Consider the following 17272-nt stretch of genomic DNA (forward strand, 5'->3'; position numbering starts at 1 on the left):
GGTGATGGTGAACGGCACCCCCTCCGAAAAGACGGAGGTGATCAGTGGAATGCCGCAGGGCTCGGTCTTGGGCCCGATCCTATTCAACATCTTCATAAGGGACTTGGCTGAGGGACTTCAAGGTAAAATAGCGCTATTCGCTGATGACGCCAAACTATGCAATGTAGTAGGCAGGAACACGTCAGACCAAAGCACAGGGCCAGACGGAAACTCAATGCCTGACAGTATGGTGCACGACCTACTCCTACTGGAGCACTGGTCCAGGACCTGGCAACTCAGTTTCAATACCGGAAAATGTAAAGTCATGCACCTGGGCAGCCAAAATCCATGCAAGACGTACATCTTTAATGGTAAAATCCTACAAAGGACTGTAGCAGAACGTGACTTAGGGGTGATCATCAGTGAGGACATGAAGACTGCCAAGCAAGTGGAGAAAGCTTCATCTAAGGCTAGACAAATCATAGGTTGTATACGTAGGGGTTTCGTCAGCTGGAAGCCCGAAGTCATTATGCCATTGTACAGATCCATGGTGAGACCCCATCTGGAGTACTGTGTACAATTTTGGAGGCCGCATTACCGCAAAGATGTGCTGAGACTTGAGTCGGTCCAGCGTATGGCCACCCGGATGGTCTCGGGGCTCAAGGATCTCCCGTATGAGGAAAGGCTGAAAAAATTGCAGCTATACTCACTCGAGGAACGCAGAGAGAGGGGGGACATGATCGAGACGTTCAAATATCTCACGGGCCGTATAGAGGTGGAGGAGGATATCTTCTTTTTCAAAGGCCCCACGGCAACAAGAGGGCATCCGTGGAAAATCAGGGGCGGGAAACTACACGGTGACATCAGGAAATACTTCTTCACCGAGAGGGTGGTTGATCACTGGAATAATCTTCCACTGCAGGTGGTCGAGGCCAGGAGCGTGCCTGATTTTAAGTCAAAATGGGATCGCCACGTGGGATCTCTTCACAGAGAAAGGTAGGGGAGGGTTATTGGGGTGGGCAGACTTGGTGGGCCGTGGCCCTTATCTGCCATCTATTTCTATGTTTCTAAAACCGGCAACTGAAAATTTTGGGGGAGGCTAAGGCTAGGGTTACCAGACAACCTTTTGAGGACATGTCAGGGGGTCCGGACGGCTTTTGAAAACCTGGCACTTTGTCTGGGTTTTGAAAAGCCTCCTCAAATCACGTTAGGCAGGGAGGAAGTCCGTGCATGCGAGGACTTCTTCCCTGCCTGACAAGAACAGGGGGGCGGGCTAGAGTGGGACTGGGGGCGGGATTAGGGCGTTACAGGGCGGGGATGAGCGGAACTCAGGGGCTGATCTAGGGGTCCGGATTTTCCAATTGAAAAATCTGGCAACCCTAGCTATGGCCCTTGTGCCCTCTCCCATTCCGACGCCTATGCATTTTAATATGTAGCCAAGATAGAAAAAGATGGTCGGAACAAAGTCATTGGGATAAATAGATGGGTGACTAAACTGAAGGCAAATTTATACAACATGTACACAAACTGGACAGGTGGCACTTTAGCACTCTTCTTTCATCCCACACACCACACTCCACAATATCAAAATCAATGTACTCCATCTCTTGGAAGGGGTGGATGAACATGTGGATAAAGGTGAGCCAGTCTGATATTGTGGATTTGGATTTGACAAAGTACCAAATGAAAGAAAGGCCTGGCGCAATTAGCAAAGGGCCGCCACAAGAGAGGGGGGTCTCCGGGGGGACAAGAGCAGGTTGGGAGATCACAACGGGCCAGTAAGGGGCGGAAGGGAGGAGCCTCGGGAATTTTAATTAAGTGGCCTCTTCCGGCGCAGACATTTTCGATCAGCGCGCCTTGGAGAGCTGGTGATCGGCATGCCTTGTCCTCTTGGCCTCCATGTGGCTGAACAAATCATGGATACATCCCCCCCCACACACACACACACAGCAGGGTCTTGCTTCTTGGCGATCATATTTCATTATGGTATATATGTTTATTTGAATTTGGTGGTTACTTATCTTGGCTGGGTGAGAGTCTATGCTATACAGTATCAAATGTATGAAGGATCACACTGTAGTAATCCGGTTTGTTTAGCTTTTCAAAGATATTGATGTGCTACTGCCCATAGCATATGTCTCTGTGGTGTCTGTGAGTCACAGAGTTTGCCAATTTTGGGGGGTGCTCAAATCGGGGTTGGGGGGTTTCTCTGCATGCCCTGGCCCCCCATTTGTAAAATCCTAAAATCGCCATTTTTCACATTTTCCTGTGTTTTTAACGGGTGGTGTTTAGGCAAAATCGGCACCCGCGACAGACATCTTGGATTTTCTTCAAAGTTTTTAAAAGTATATTTTTTGGACAGAAGCAAGCCATGTTTCATCAATGGGTTCATCCCGCCTTTGATCTGATAGCGTCCTCAGGAAACCAGAAGCCGCCAATGGGAGGTCGGCAGAGCAGGGCTCGGCACTCTGGTTCAACCATGGACGGATGGGGAACTTCTGTATGGCTTTTCCCCGTGGCCTATGATAGGGCACATTCTGGGCCAGGTGGCATCTCACGCAGATCTAGTGTTCCTAGTGGCCACGGACTGGTCCAGCCATCCTTGGTATGCAGACCTGGTATGGTTGAGCTCATTGAGGGGTCTGCGTCTCCCTTGCCATTGGAGATTGCTCATGTTCCCTTCAAGCCCTTCAAGTTCCGGACAGCTTGGTTTTGCGGCCTTGAGGGCTAGGGGCTTCTCTTCAGCTGTCATCACCACATTTCTTCACGGCAACAGGAATTCGATGGGGTCGGCCTCTGCGAAGGCCTAGAGGTGTTTTTCGGCCTGGTGTGCAAGAGTTCATATGGATCCTTTGGCCCTGTCAGTGGTGCATGTTCTGGCCTTCCTGTGGGCTGGCCTCAGGAAGGGTCTGGGGATTTCTTCTTCTGGGACCCCATTGTGAGACTGTTGTGTTCGGGTCCCTCTTCTCTTGGGGGTTCTCTGGCATCTCCCCAAGATATTGTATGCTTCTTACGGGGGGGGGGGGAGGCGGGGAGGCTGTGGCCTCCCTTGCGACTGCCATGTCCTCCATGGGATCTGAGTCTGGTTCTCCACTCACTGGTTCGTCTGATCTATGAACCCCTGGATGGGATTTCTCTGAGAGATGTTGCCGTCAAGACTGTTTTCCTCGTTATGGTCACTTCTGTTCAAGGTCTGTTGGAGCTTCAGGCTATATCATGCAGGGATCCTTTTCTCTGCATCACGTAGTCTACGGTTGTTTTGAGAGCCATGTCTTCTTTTCTTCTGCATGTGGGGTCGGCAGTCTATGTCAACCAGGTAGTCGGCTACCCACTTTTGTTCTGTCGGGTTCCAAGTCTAAGACCCATGTTTTGTGGTCTCTGGAGGTGCGGCATCTCCTTTTGAGACGCCTTGAGGCTACTAATGACTTCCGTCTGTCGGACCATCTGTTTGTCCTGGTATGTGCTGCGCGCCAGGGTCAGCCTGCTTCTGAGGCTACCTTCTTGCGTTGGATACGTGCAGACATTTCCGCAGGCCATTTGGCGGCGGGGAAGCAGCCTACTCTTCGGATGAGGGCTCACTCTACGGAGGAAGGGCTTCCTGATGGGTTGACACTCATGTGGTCTCACCTGAGGAGATTTGTTGGGCGGCCACGTGGGTTTCCCTTCATACTTTTTCCGGGTTTTACTGGCTTGATGTGGCAGCTATGGGTGGTGCGGCCTTTGCACTTCTGTTCTGGTGGCGGGCTCATTGGTCCCCCCTGAGATTTGGGATTGCTTTGATACGTCCTGCTAGTTCAGCCTCCAGAGGGATTGTATAAGAATGAAAGATTAGGTTTCTTACCTCTGCTAATCTTCCTTCTTGTAGATTTCCTCTGGAGGCTGAACTCGCGCCCATCTGTTTTGTCTAATTCGCAGGTCACCTGCCAATAACTGGTAAGCTGGCTTTCTCTCTTTGACTAGCCTCGCTAAAATTTCCCTGAGTGTCCTTTTATGTAAGCTTATGGGGTTTTAAGGGTCCTGGGGTGGTGCCCCTTCTGCTCTTTAGGCTGTGTCTTCTTTAGTGACCTATTTCTCAGTTTTGCAGGTGTGAAATGTTTCAATTTCTTATTATCCTAACTTGGCCTTTTTGGGCGGTTGTTGATTACCATATTTTTTGCTCCATAAGACACTTTTTTCCACCCAAAAGTGGGTGGAAATCTCATTGAGTCTTATGAAGTGAAGGTACAAGTTTTGGTACCCTGCCGCACCACCTTTTTAGACCCACCCGCCCACTGCCGCCACCACCGCAACATCTTTGTTTAAAAACACACATCCCCACCCGCTGCCGCCGCACCACCTTTTTTTAAAACACCCCCCATCCATCATCGTTGTCCCCCCTCGTCGTTGTCCCCCCTTTTTAACCTGGTGGTCCAGCATGTATCCTTCGTTTTCTCGGCCTGCGGCACAAAGATCAGCAGCGTGGACGTCAGGAACAAGCTTTACACTCTCCTGCTCAGCCCCGTACTGCTTTCTGAATGGCTGCCATAGGTTCTCGTGGGACTCTCCTTATAATCATTCTCTTATCTTCACCACTTCCTTCCCAACAACCACCATTCTAATAATGTAACTTCCAAACCCTGAGCTAATTCTTATTGTAAACTGCATATATTCCTTGTAGAGAATTGCGGTATATAAGACACTGTATTGTACTGAAAATACTATAATTGTCTCCGAGTTAGTTCAGAAGTTGTTCTTAGACTAGTTCCCCCTTATATAATAAGAACATAAGAATAGCCTTACTGGATCAGACCAATGATCCATTTAGACCAGTGGCCTGTCTTCACGGTGGCTAATCCAGGTCAGTACCTGGCAAAAACCCTTTGGACATCTTGGCCCTTAGGATGTTTAACTTTATTATCCATTTTTGAATACAAAATTATCCAAGTTCAAAATGTCCAAATTAAGCCCTTTTGGAGTGGGAGGGACCAGCATCTTATTGCATTGGCCACAGGGCAGTGAAACACCTTAGGATGCACTGCTATGAGCTTCACATAAAGAATGTCAGGTACATATTTTACTAGAACCCCCTTTTAATATATGGTGAGCCTTCCCCCCTCATAAAAAATCTATAATACCCACCTGTCTACCAACTTAATAGCCCTTATGGCTGCAGGTGTCACCTATATGGCAGTATAGTAGGTTTTGGGTGAGTTTTAGTGGCCTCAAACATTCCACTCTAAATGTAGAGGGTAGGGTGGTACATGTGCCTGGATCCCCCTTTTTGTTTCACTACACCACCCACCGGGCTACTCTAGACACCTGCTTGCTGCTGTACTAGGATGTCCCATAATATTTGCAACTGTCATAGAAACAGATATGTACTGTTTCATTCAGATCTTTTTGGGATGGGAGGGGGTCAGTGATCACTGGGGGTGTAGGTCATGCTTTTATCTCTCCAGTGGTCATCTGGTCAGTCTAGGTAAATGTTTGGCACTTAGATGCTTTTAAAACAGGTCTGGGCATCTTGGGAAATGTTTGATTATCATTGCAAGATGTCCAAATGCTAAGCCCGCCCATATCACACCTCTAACACGTTCCTTTGAACTTTGGGTGCACACTGGCTGAGAAGCCTAGATAGGCATTCAGAAAGTTGGTTTCAAAAATCAGCACTTGGAAGATTTGACTATTAAGATGTCCAAGTATTGGTTTATGCCATCTTTTGGGTGTCTATCTTTTTTGAAAATGAGCCCCATATGTGTGTCACATTTAGGTTTTCTTATACAGATATTTATGTAGTTTTTATTTTTCTTGTCTAGACATATTTGGACTCCTGAAACAGGCAATATAGCTGAAAGATGGCTCATGTTGAATCCCCTTAGCGGTTAGGTACTTCTAATTTTTATAGAATTACTCCCAATATCTCTTCAATCATTCAGAATGCGCATTTCCTCTCCATTTGATTTCTGAATTCTTTACCTTTCATTCAGGTCTCCAGATAACCCACAGAAGGTCTGTGTCAGAAACCGGAGGTTATTTCTCAAGGAGTTTATGATATCACAGTTTACTGTGGCCAGGGAAGCATGGAGTTCCTTCAGAGACTGCTTACATTTACTCTGCTGCAAGGTCTGAGTAATAATATTATACAACAATTCTATGGAGCTGACAAGAAATGCAGGTTTTGATAGTGTCTGTCCCAAAGAGCTTATTTAATGTATACTAACTAATTACAATTCAGTACTGAAGTACAAGGATTGCGAGGCCACTGACAGAGCTGGGATTAGATGCGAGGCACAGGGAGGCAAAGCAATATATAATTAGTTCTAATTTAAATAATGTTTATTGTAGAAATAATGAAATAAATGCCCACAAGAGAATGCAAACAGCCAGCAATCATACAACAGAGAAACTTGGTCTCATGAATCAGATCTTAGTTATTATATTTCATTTGCTATAAACTTAGAACATAGCATAAGAATTGCCATATTAGGACAGACTGAAGGTTCATCAAGTCCAATATCCTATTTCCAACAGTGACCAACCCAAGTCACAACTACCTGGCAAGATCCCAAAAGCAAAACATATTTTCTGCTTATCCTAGGAATAAGCAGAAGAGGAGGAAAAGCCTCAGACTCCAACTCGTTGCTCTTAATTATTGAGCAGACAGATCATTCCAAGGGAGAGATCTCATAGGCATAAAAACCTCCTCTTCTTTGAGTTTAAAACTGGTCAGTTAGTTGATTTTTTAGCTGATCAGTGGATAATCTCTAGCAAATCTGTACTCTGTACTTTTATAATCCTTAAATAGAAGGCGCCAGAATGGCACCTATATAGGCACTTAACACCATTATGGATGTGACTAATGCTGGAAGTGGCGTTAGGCACCATAAAGCGCCTACGTAAGCACAATTCATAACAAAGATAGGCACCAGAAATGTAGGCCCAGAAAATCTTGGTCTACATTTCCATTGCCTATCTTTTGCAGAGGTGCGATTGATACACAATCAGTGGCCACTTTTTAGGCGGCTGCCAATATCAACGCCCTATAGAGAATCTGGACCATATTACCCAGGAACAGAACACCCTCCCCCCCCCCACCATTTTGTTACATAGTGATAACAGTTCAAACGGAGAGAATCCTTTTGCTCCTTGGGGCACTTCCCAGATAGCAAATAGGACATATGGGAGAAGAGTATCCCAGCTCTTTCTGTCTTCAGCCAGAAACTTCCCCAGCATTTGCTTGAGTTTTATTAAAGAATTTCACCAGACCATCTGCCTGTGGATAATAAACAGAACATACAATAGTAACATAGCAATGACAGCAAATAAAGACCTGAACTCATTATACATTCATATTTAAATTGTCTTTTCTTTAATATTTCTGGGTAATTGACCATAGAAGTCTGCCTGGCACTGTCTTCAGGTTCCCATGGCTGGAGTTGCTATTGAAGCCCTCTCCAGCTCATCCCAAACTGAATCACCATATATGGGACATAGACTGTACAGGATTACCCAGTACCAGCCTTAGTGTTTTATACCATTTGTTTTCTAATTAGAGATCTGTGTTTATCTCATGGATTTATGAATTCCATCACCATTTTCATCTCCACCACCTCCCTCAGGAGGACATTCCAAGCTTCTATCACCCTTTACTTTCAGCAGGGCACACATTTTCTTCTTGACTCTAGACATAAAAGTGGTGCCTTGGTTAGTCAGTATTTCAGTAGGAATCCCAATCCAAGAGAAGACTTCCCACAGGGCATTGACCAGGGTGGTAATTTTCATATTCTGTAGGGCATACTTGTTGCCACAGGTGGTGTGTTCCAGTGGCCCATGAAATCCATAACCAGGGGTGTTAACAATGGGCATGAAAAGGGCAGTTGGAACCCTCACAGGACTACTTAGTTGGAAGCCTGGGCAAGACTGACAAAAGAGTGCTACATGCTTAAACATGCCCAGCCAGAAAAATCAGGTTAAAATTCTTTCTCATGTTTTCTCCTCCCCCAAGTGATCTCCTAACTGTGGGCTAATCGCATGACCTGCCTTCAATAGGGATGACAGACTAACAGTTGCTCTACCTCTTCCCCCTCCGGGGTTCCCTTAGCCATCCTATACATGTCATTTCCATCTACAGTTACAACCTGACATTGTGCTGTTCTAAGGGATTCATCCTCTGCCTGTGTGCTTTTTAAAATTCCCTGTAGTTCTTTCATTACTCTACTTAGGAAGGCTATCTGAAGGATCAGTAGCATCTGGACTGCCATCTTCTTCCAGCTCTGAATCTCTTATCTATTGCAGCTCCTACATTCAGAGACCAATGCTGTATATGTATACAACTGCCACTGGCAGCAGGATTTAGACAGTTTCAGGCTCTCAGTATACAAGTCAAGATCCTCTAGCAGGAAGATCTCAGGGAATGATTCCTTCTCCTTCTGGGTCCAAATGGATCCAAAATTTGGAAAATCTTGACCCAGAACTATTGGGTATTCTAGCCAAAACAAGACTGCCTTGCTGGGCTTGCCTTGTGGGTATTTTAAAGAATATTTGAATGTAGGATACTGCTCTGGTCACTATATAAACATGCGAATGTCACAGCCTGTTGATAGTTCAACTGTAGTTGGGTGGGTATTTCTCTCCAAGTGAGAGTTTTAACACTGCCAGAGTCCAGCAGTACCTCCCTTGAAAAGAGGAGACTGAGAGGGGACATGATCAAAACATTCAAGATAATGAAGGGAATAGACATAGTAGATAAAGACAGGTTATTCACCCTCTCCAAGGTAGAGAGAACGAGAGGGCACTCTCTAATGTTAAAAGGGGATAGATTCCGTACAAATGTAAGGAAGTTCTTCTTTACCCAGAGAGTGGTAGAAAACTGGAACGCTCTTCCGGAGGCTGTTATAGGGGAAAACACTTTCCAGGGATTCAAGACAAAGTTAGACAAGTTCCTGCTGAACCAGAATGTATGCAGGTAAGGCTAGTCTCAGGGCATTGGTCTTTGACCTGAGGGCCGCCGTGTGAGCGGACTGCTGGGCACGATGGACCAATGGTCTGACCCAGCAGTGACAATTCTTATGTTCCTATGACCTCTGATTAGAGAATGATACGGGGAATCACCGCACCGTCCCCGTGACCGCGACCACTGTCCCAGCTCTGTCCCATTGACAACTATCCCTGCAGCATCCATACAAGCCTCAGTACTGCAATATTTAGCTTATTCTTCCTTATAAATCAAAGTTCTGACTGTTGAACTAGAGAAAGAGATGTTCAGCTGGCAGGGCTTTGTTTATAATATACTACTTTATCCTAAAGCAAAAAAAAAAAATAAATAAATAAATAAATAGAAATTTTTTTTCTACCTTTGTTGTCTGGTTTCTGCTTCCCTCATCTTCTCATTCAATTCCTTCCATCCACTGTCTGTATTCTCTCTGCGTCTTCCATTTACTCTGTTACTGTGCCTCTCCCTTCACCCCCCTCCTCAATTGATCTGGCACCCATCTTCTTCCTTCCACTCCCCCATAGTCTGGCATCTCTATCTTCTTCCCTTCCAGCATCTTCTCCCTACTCTCTCTTCCCCATTTCACTTCAGCATTTTCTCCCTACTCTGTCTTCCCCATTTCCTTTCAGCGTCTTCTCCCCACTCTCTTCCCCATTTCCTTTCAGCGTCTTCTCCCCATTTCTCTTCAGCATCTTCTCCCCACTCTGTCTTCCCCATTTCCCTTCAGCGTTTTCTCCCCATTTCCCTTCAGCGTTTTATGCCCACTCTGTCTTCCCCATTTCCCTTCAGCGACTTCTGCCCACTCTGTCTTCCCCATTTCCCTTCAGCATCTTCCCCCCATTCTGTCTTCCCCATGTCCTTTCAGTGTCTTTTCCCCATTCTTCCCCATTTCCCTTCAGTGTCTTCACCCCACTCTCTCTTCCCCATGTTCTTTCAGCATCTTCTCCCCACTCTCTCTTCCCCATGTTCTTTCAGCATCTTCTCCCCACTCTCTCTTCTCCATTTCCCTTCAGCGTCTTCTTCCCACTCTGTCTTCCCCATTTCCCTTCAGCATCTTCTCCCCACTCTGTCTTCCCCATTTCCCTTCAGTGTCTTCTCCCCACTGTCTGTTCCCCATTTCCTTTCAGCGCCTGTTCCTCTCCACCCCCCTTCAGTGTCTGTTCTTTTCCTCCACCACCCTTCCACCTCACCGCCCTTCGGCACCCCTCACACAGCCCCCTCCCTCTTTCCTACCTACCCGCATCTATCTATCTCCCTCCCTCCCCTTTACCTTCGCGGTGCGTTTTGAGTAACTTCTTCAAAGCCATCGGAGCTTGCAAGGAATAGCGTGAGTGTGTGGGCGGAAGCTTCTCTTCTGATGCAGTTCCTTATCAATTAAACTAACCATTGTTTCAAACAGTTTACAAATTATAAACAGAAAGATACTGGGAAATACAATAGTTTCTATAAGATTCCAAGCTATAAAAAGCCTCCTCTCTGCAACACCTCGCTTTCTATCTCTGGAGTCCGAAGCTTAGACCATCACCCCCACCCCCCCACCCCCCCCCAATCCATCCCCCTTTTTCTCTCTCTCTCTCTCTCTCTGGCTCTCCCTGGAAATTCATACTTCTCTGTCTCTCTTTTCCTCTGGACTCTGTAAGGCAGGGAAACTGCTTTGCTCTCTCCTTAATTGTAATGCTTAATTATAATGCTTATGAATATTGCTTTTCTGTAAGCCTATTTCTAAAATATATTCTTTATGCAATCACTTCTGGCTGTGCTTGTTATTTGATTCTACTTCCTAATGAAGGAATTGAACTCGGGACCTGGCGTTTGTAAGGGCGTCTCACATATCCCCTCCATCCTTACATTTTGGGGGGGTCCAACCTTACACCAGTATGGCAATTTTTATGTTCTTGTCTTAAAATTTCATTTTAGTATTCTCACAAATAGTCATTGATATAGTATTGTAGTCTTGCAAAGGGCTTTCCCATAGGAGTGTCACCCTGGTTATCTCTGATGTTTAATGTAAATTATTTTCTTGTTTTTAAACATCAGATAGATTATTGTTAGTGATTTCTCAGATTTGTGGGTTTTTAAAAAAAATTTATATTGGATATTAGAATGTTTGAATGCTTTTGTTAACCATTCTGAAATTTTACGGTTTGGCATGCTATATAAAATGTGTGTTTGTGACATGTGATGTTATCTGTAGAGAATGACATTGGGACAAATTTGTCCCCATCCCTGCAGGAACTCAATTTCCCCATCCCATCCCATCAAGTTTTGCTGCTGTCCTTGTCTATGCCCCATTCCTGTAAGCTCTCCTTAACCACACAAGCCTTGAACACTTTTGGTTTTAAAGTGTTTGAGGCTTGTGCAGATGAGGACAGAGCTTGCAGGACTGGGACTCGCCAGGATGTGATGGGAAAATGAGCTCCTGCAGAGATGGGGAAAAATTTGTTCCCGTGTCATTCTCTAGTTATCTGGTTTGTCTTCTCAACATAGCATCTTTCTTCCTATCTTATGCATTGAATGATATATATACTACATTTGAAAAATAGAAAAATAAAATATATCATCAAAAATTTGTAAAGTACCTTTTTGCAAACATAATAGCAGCAGAATAGTCTAGAGGAATAGAAGGACTCATGGGAACAGGACAAAGAATGATATTTAATCTCCTCTCAACTTTCTTCCCAGACTCACTCTCTCAGTCATGGTCAGTCTGGATGCCGAAATCTATCCAAGCTCTGAAGGGCTCCTGTGTGGTAATCCCCTGCTTATTCACTTACCCTGAATCCTACAGAACTTCCAGCAACTTCAACATTTGCTGGTTCCTATACAAGACACACGGTTACCCTGAGGTTTATAACAGCAAAGGTTCCCAGTCAGTGGAAAGAGAGTTCCGGTTTCGTACAACTTTTGTTGGAGATATGGAAAACAGAAACTGTTCACTACAGATAGACAAAGTGAGAAGTGAAGATGAGAATTATTATTACCCCATCATCAACAACGCTATATTTAGTTTCTGGAAAAACAGCGTTCAGGTCATTGTGTCAGGTAAAATATTACACAATGTAATAAAATTCATGTCCGATATAGCAAACTATTCAGCTCTAGTTATTTCTCATGTTGAAAAATTTCTTTCTATGAATGGCCTGTGATTTTTATCACGGGTCTCACTGAACCAATGTTGGATGTTTGGTGCAGATTCATATTTAGGATGGAGTGTTGACTGGTTCACTAATAAAATGCAGACCCCTCATTCCTTATAATACCAAGCATGTCTCATTCCCCTTGCTCAGCAGCTGAGCTGTAATCAGGAGAGGGGTGCACTAGGCATGACCTAAGACTCCAATTGGCCAGATACCAAAGGCTACATCCATGGTACTACAAAAGGTACGGAGGGAGCGGTTGGGGTGGGTTGGGAATAGGGGGAGTTTGAGTCTAGGGAAAGGGTTGTAGATTGTAGATTGGGGGGGGTCAAGGGTTCGGGGGCCCTGCCAACAGAAGGGAGTGGGCATCCCTCCTATCTATCACAGTTGAGGGATTGTTTTGGGAGTTCCATCAGGAGGCATTGGAAATCACTCCTGCTGGGGACAGTATCAGGTGGGGATTTGGGGGTGGTGACAGAAGAAATTGGGCATCCCTCCTGTCAGGCACAGTTTCAGGTAGGGGTTTAGGGGTGGCATCAGGAGGAATTGGGCATCCTTCCTGCCGGGGATAGTGTCGGGTGGGGGTTCAGGGGTGGCAGCAGGAGAGAGTAGGACACCTACTGCTGCCTAAAATCAGGACGCTGTTTATAGAATTCCCTTAGTCCATAACCATTTGGAATAAACACACCCAGATAAATTTAGGTGGAAATAGTTATATGGGTAACTTGGGAACAACAATTTCTGCTCTCAGTTATAGTTAATTTTGTTTGCCATGAAGTGGATAAAGTGAAATCACATCCCATGAATTTTCCAGCAAAGTCTTATTTTATCCAGGTAAATTCTGTGCAGGCTATGACTTGTCTACACAAAACTGAGATGGTTATTGTAGGGAAAAGTATAACCATAAAGTTTTCTCCAGCTAAGCTCCACAGTTAGCTGGATTAACCTTGCTTTTCATGAAAATTCCATCCTGAGCCCAAGTGTTGTTCAGTCTCGAGACATTTAGTAGACATCTCTCACACACCCTCCAATATTTTCCTGTTGCTCTACTGCCCTTCTTCACTAGTATTCCAGCATTTCCTACTGCTTTTCTATTGTCTCCCTCTCTCCTCTCCCCAATCAATATTTTTCTGCTATTTCTCTGCCATAATTCCTAGATCCCATTGCTCCCCTCACTCAGAGCTTATGATTGACTCCAAGGAGGTTCATACAGCAGCACATGATGATAATCCTCTGGTAATAATGTGATGCATTTCTTTGTAATACAGAATGAGATAGATTTTCAGGAATGTACTATGCTAATATAAAAAATATTTTCTGCAGCTATGCCTAATCAGCTGTCACTCAGTTATCCTGAAATAATGTCTGAAGGAGAATCTGTCAATATCAGCTGCTCTGCTGAGCACTCCTGTCCCACCAACCCTCCCTCTTTGACCTGGAATCAGTTTGGGAACAAGGCCAATATCTACCAGAAAAAACTCAAAGAAGGATGGTGGAGAACAGAGACCATGCTGAGCTATTCCCCATCCCCAGAGGATCATGGGAAACATCTCCCATGTGTGGCAACATACCCCAATGGGCAACAGTTACAAAGGGATATCATATTCAACATACGATGTGAGTATCTTGTCTGAGTAAATAATCTGCCCCACAGAATCAACCTTGCAACAGTAACACAACTGATTTTAAACACTTCTATACTGGTAAATCTTATGCAGTATCACCTTTTTTATTATCACAGTGATTGTATGCCTCCTGAAAGCTATGTACTCTATGTATTTTGTTCATTTGATATACTGCCAAATGTTATACCAGCTAGGCAGTTTACATTATTTATCTGGATTTATATCCCATTCTCGTAATTGAGCATAGCAATACATAGTAATATATGGCAGGTAAGTATGATAGACACAATAAAAACTGAAGCAAACTATTTTCACAATTACTTAATAAATGTAATGAAATATAAGTAAATATGCATAAAATAATAATCCAATATCAATGTGAAACATATAGCACAAAACCTCTCACCTGTCGTAGAAAGTGCCTTAGTGCAATCAAATATAAAAAAATCCTCAAACAAGTTCTTCTTTCAGTGTTGACCACCAATAAAAGTCCGTCGATGAAAACTAGCAATTTCTTCTGCTTTTTTCATATAAATCGTTATCTTCATTACAGCCCAGTCTTGCTCTACACTTGATGGTGTTTTGCGTTAGCTGACAGGCTGAGAATTGGTTTCCCCTCTCCTGATGATTGTCATCAGTATATATTTATGAGAACTATAGCTCAAGAGCACTCCACCCACACATCTTGTCTCCTGATGACGCTTCTCGCAAAACACCGTCGGGTGTAGAGCAAGGCTGGGCTTTAATGAAGATAACAATTTATATGAGAAAAAGCAGAAGAAATTACTAGTTTTCATCAAAGGACGTTTATTGGTGGTCAACACTGAAAGAACTTGTTTGAGGACTTTTATTGGTGTATACACTTTTTATATTTGCACTAAGGCACCTTCTACAACAGGTGGGAGGTTTTGTGCTATATGTTTCACATTGATATTGGATTATTATTTCATTTATATTTACTTATATTTACTTATATTTCATTACATTTATTAAGTAATTGTGAAAATAGTTTGCTTCATTTTTTATTGTGTTTATTAGAACATTGAAGCAACCAGTTATAGCTGATTCCCATATACATATATTTATTAGGTAAGTATGATAATACATAATAAGATACAACAGAAAAGTCATCATGCAGTATGAGGTGCTGGGTGGGCTAGAGTATTGTATAGTATTGTAGGGCATAGCGGAGGGTGATAGTAGAGAATGACACGGTGACATAATTCATCACCGTTCCCGTCCCCGCGGATAACCACGGGAAACCATCTTCATGTCATTCTTTAAGGAGAGAGGGAAGAATCAGAGTATAATTGGGCACAACCACTGACCCGCAAGCTTTGCTTTGAAGAATGCTGGTGTAGAAGGACCGAGGTTGAAATAGACACTAGAAAATGACATGGGATTATTTCCTGCGGTTATCCGCGGGGACTGGAACGGTGATGAATTTTGTCACTGTATCATTCTGTAGGTGATAGAGCATTTAAACATGATCTTACATGGTATGGGAGGGCAAAGCATGACAGAGTGTGACAATATATGGTAGAGCATTATGATACAGTAGTCTTTAAGCCCGTTACATTAATGGGTGCTAGAATAGATTTGTCTGTCTTTCTTTCTCTCTCTCTCTCCATGACCACTGTGTCTTTCTTTCTTTCTGTCTCTCTCTCTCCTCGGCTGTCCACCATCACCCCTTGCTTGCTCCTCCTGTCCAGCAATAGCCCTTCTCCCTTCCTTTTACCTCCACCCTGTCCAGCAGCACCCCTGCCCTGTTCCTCCTGTTCAGCAGCAGCCCTTCTCCCTTCCTTTTACCTCCCCATTGTCCAGCAGCACCCCTTCCCTGCTCCCCCTGTGCAGCAGTAGCCCTTCTCCCTTCCTTTTACCTCCCTCTGTACAGCAGCACCCTTTCCCTGCTCCCCCTGTCCAGCAGCACCCCTTCCCTGCTCCTTCTGTCCAGCAGCAGCTTCTCCCTTCCTTTTACCTCCCCACTGTCCAACAACACCCCTTCCCTGCTCTCCCTGTCCAGCAGCAGCTCTTTTCCCGTCCTTTTATCTCCCCACTGTCCTGCAGCACCCCTTCCCTGTTCCCCCTGTCCAGCAGTAGCCCTTCTCCCTTCCTTTTACCTTCCCCCTGTCCAGCACTAACCTTCCTGCTCCCCCTGTGCAGCAGTAGTACATTTTTTTCCTTACCTGCTACCCCTGTCCAGCATCTGCTAGACCGTGCAACCTCGGGCCTTTTGCTAGGCTGGCCCGACTCACAATATTGAAGTGGGCCGGCCTAGTAAATGTTCCGTGGCTGCTTGAGGAGACCATGGCTGCTACCGCTGCTTGTCAGGGAGTGAGAAGAAGAGGCGTCCCGGCAGCGGCAGGAAGTCAACCGGTGTCAGAGATAGAAGAAAAGGCATCCTGGCAGCCTGGAGGAAGGTGAGGACAGCACCGCACACGCTGCAAACTGCCACATGCCGCACTCTATTGTACTGTACACTGTCTCTGCCACGGAGCTACGGATCACAGAGGCAGGGATCACGGCGTGTCAACTGCGCATGTGTGGTAAGGGTTTTATTATTAGTGATAATAGTACTTGGCCTGACAGGACATTGCATAGCAGTGCATAGTAGTACATAATAATGCATAATATGGCAAGAACTTTAGCATTATGACGCATTATGACTCATGGATTGACAAGGTCTTACATAGCAGTGCGTAGTAATTCAGGATGAGGCATGACATGATACGAGCTGTATGATGAGGCTTAAAAAAATTGGTGATAGTGCTGATGCATAGTTGAGTGTAGGAAGTAGTTAGTGGTGTCTAGACTGATGTTATTTCATGGGGGTTTAGAGAAGGAGGTGGGTTCTTATTGTTTTCTTGAAGTTGACTAGTCTTCTAAATGTCTTATGTGTGTTGGTATTGAGCAAGATAATTGCTCACAGTGTACTTGTAGCTACACTAGGGTTGTAAAAATGAATAATGACAAAATGATGCAAATAGTTTTAATAAAATCAAAACTTATTTTTTATTTGTTATCAAATCTCGTTGATCATAAAATTATTATTTGTATCATAAGAATTATTACAGAAGCCAAAAGCTGGCCATGCTCATAACAAATTCCAACATTTTACCAGTTACACATCCATATATATCCTAAATGACGACATTCCTTTGCTACAATCTAACTTCTACTATGTTACTATGTTACTATGTTACTATGTTTTTCAATCTAACTGGTCCAAAGTATTTGTTTCCATATAAGGCTAGCTTCATATAGGCGTGTCACAAAAGCATTCCTAAAATTACATTCTTATACCTAAAAAGTTACATTCTCACATTAAGCTTACATATTTTAAAAAAAAAGAAATACATAGACAGATATTGTAATATACTCCAAAAACTATTCAGCTTTTAAATCCTTTCTTATAAAAATCAGCGTGTCCTCTCTGTACTGAGAAAATCATCTCTGTCTCGCTAAGACTGAACAAAGAAAGATGGAAGGAGCAGTTAGCTCCCCCACCCATCAAAATTCTACGAGTAGAAAAAGTTGCTTAAAGTCAGAGGTCAAACACC

At 44.2% G+C, this 17272-nt stretch overlaps 2 protein-coding genes across 2 annotated transcripts in view; one reads left to right on the forward strand and one right to left on the reverse strand.

The window, feature by feature from the left end:
* The window catches only part of LOC117368857 (carcinoembryonic antigen-related cell adhesion molecule 1-like), a 193112-nt gene that overhangs the window by 73430 nt on the left and 102410 nt on the right, over nucleotides 1-17272 (reverse strand). The window lies entirely within an intron of this gene.
* The window catches only part of LOC117345866 (sialoadhesin-like), a 61115-nt gene continuing 49791 nt past the window's right edge, over nucleotides 5949-17272 (forward strand). Inside the window, exons 1-3 of the mRNA XM_033915133.1 lie at nucleotides 5949-6081; nucleotides 11633-11992; nucleotides 13411-13704. Of these exons, the coding sequence (XP_033771024.1) occupies nucleotides 6039-6081; nucleotides 11633-11992; nucleotides 13411-13704 (697 nt within the window). The 5' untranslated portion in view covers nucleotides 5949-6038. The remainder of the gene's footprint in view (nucleotides 6082-11632; nucleotides 11993-13410; nucleotides 13705-17272) is intronic.

Source organism: Geotrypetes seraphini, chromosome 11 (assembly GCF_902459505.1).
Source record: "Geotrypetes seraphini chromosome 11, aGeoSer1.1, whole genome shotgun sequence".
Taxonomy (NCBI): Eukaryota; Metazoa; Chordata; class Amphibia; order Gymnophiona; family Dermophiidae; genus Geotrypetes; species Geotrypetes seraphini.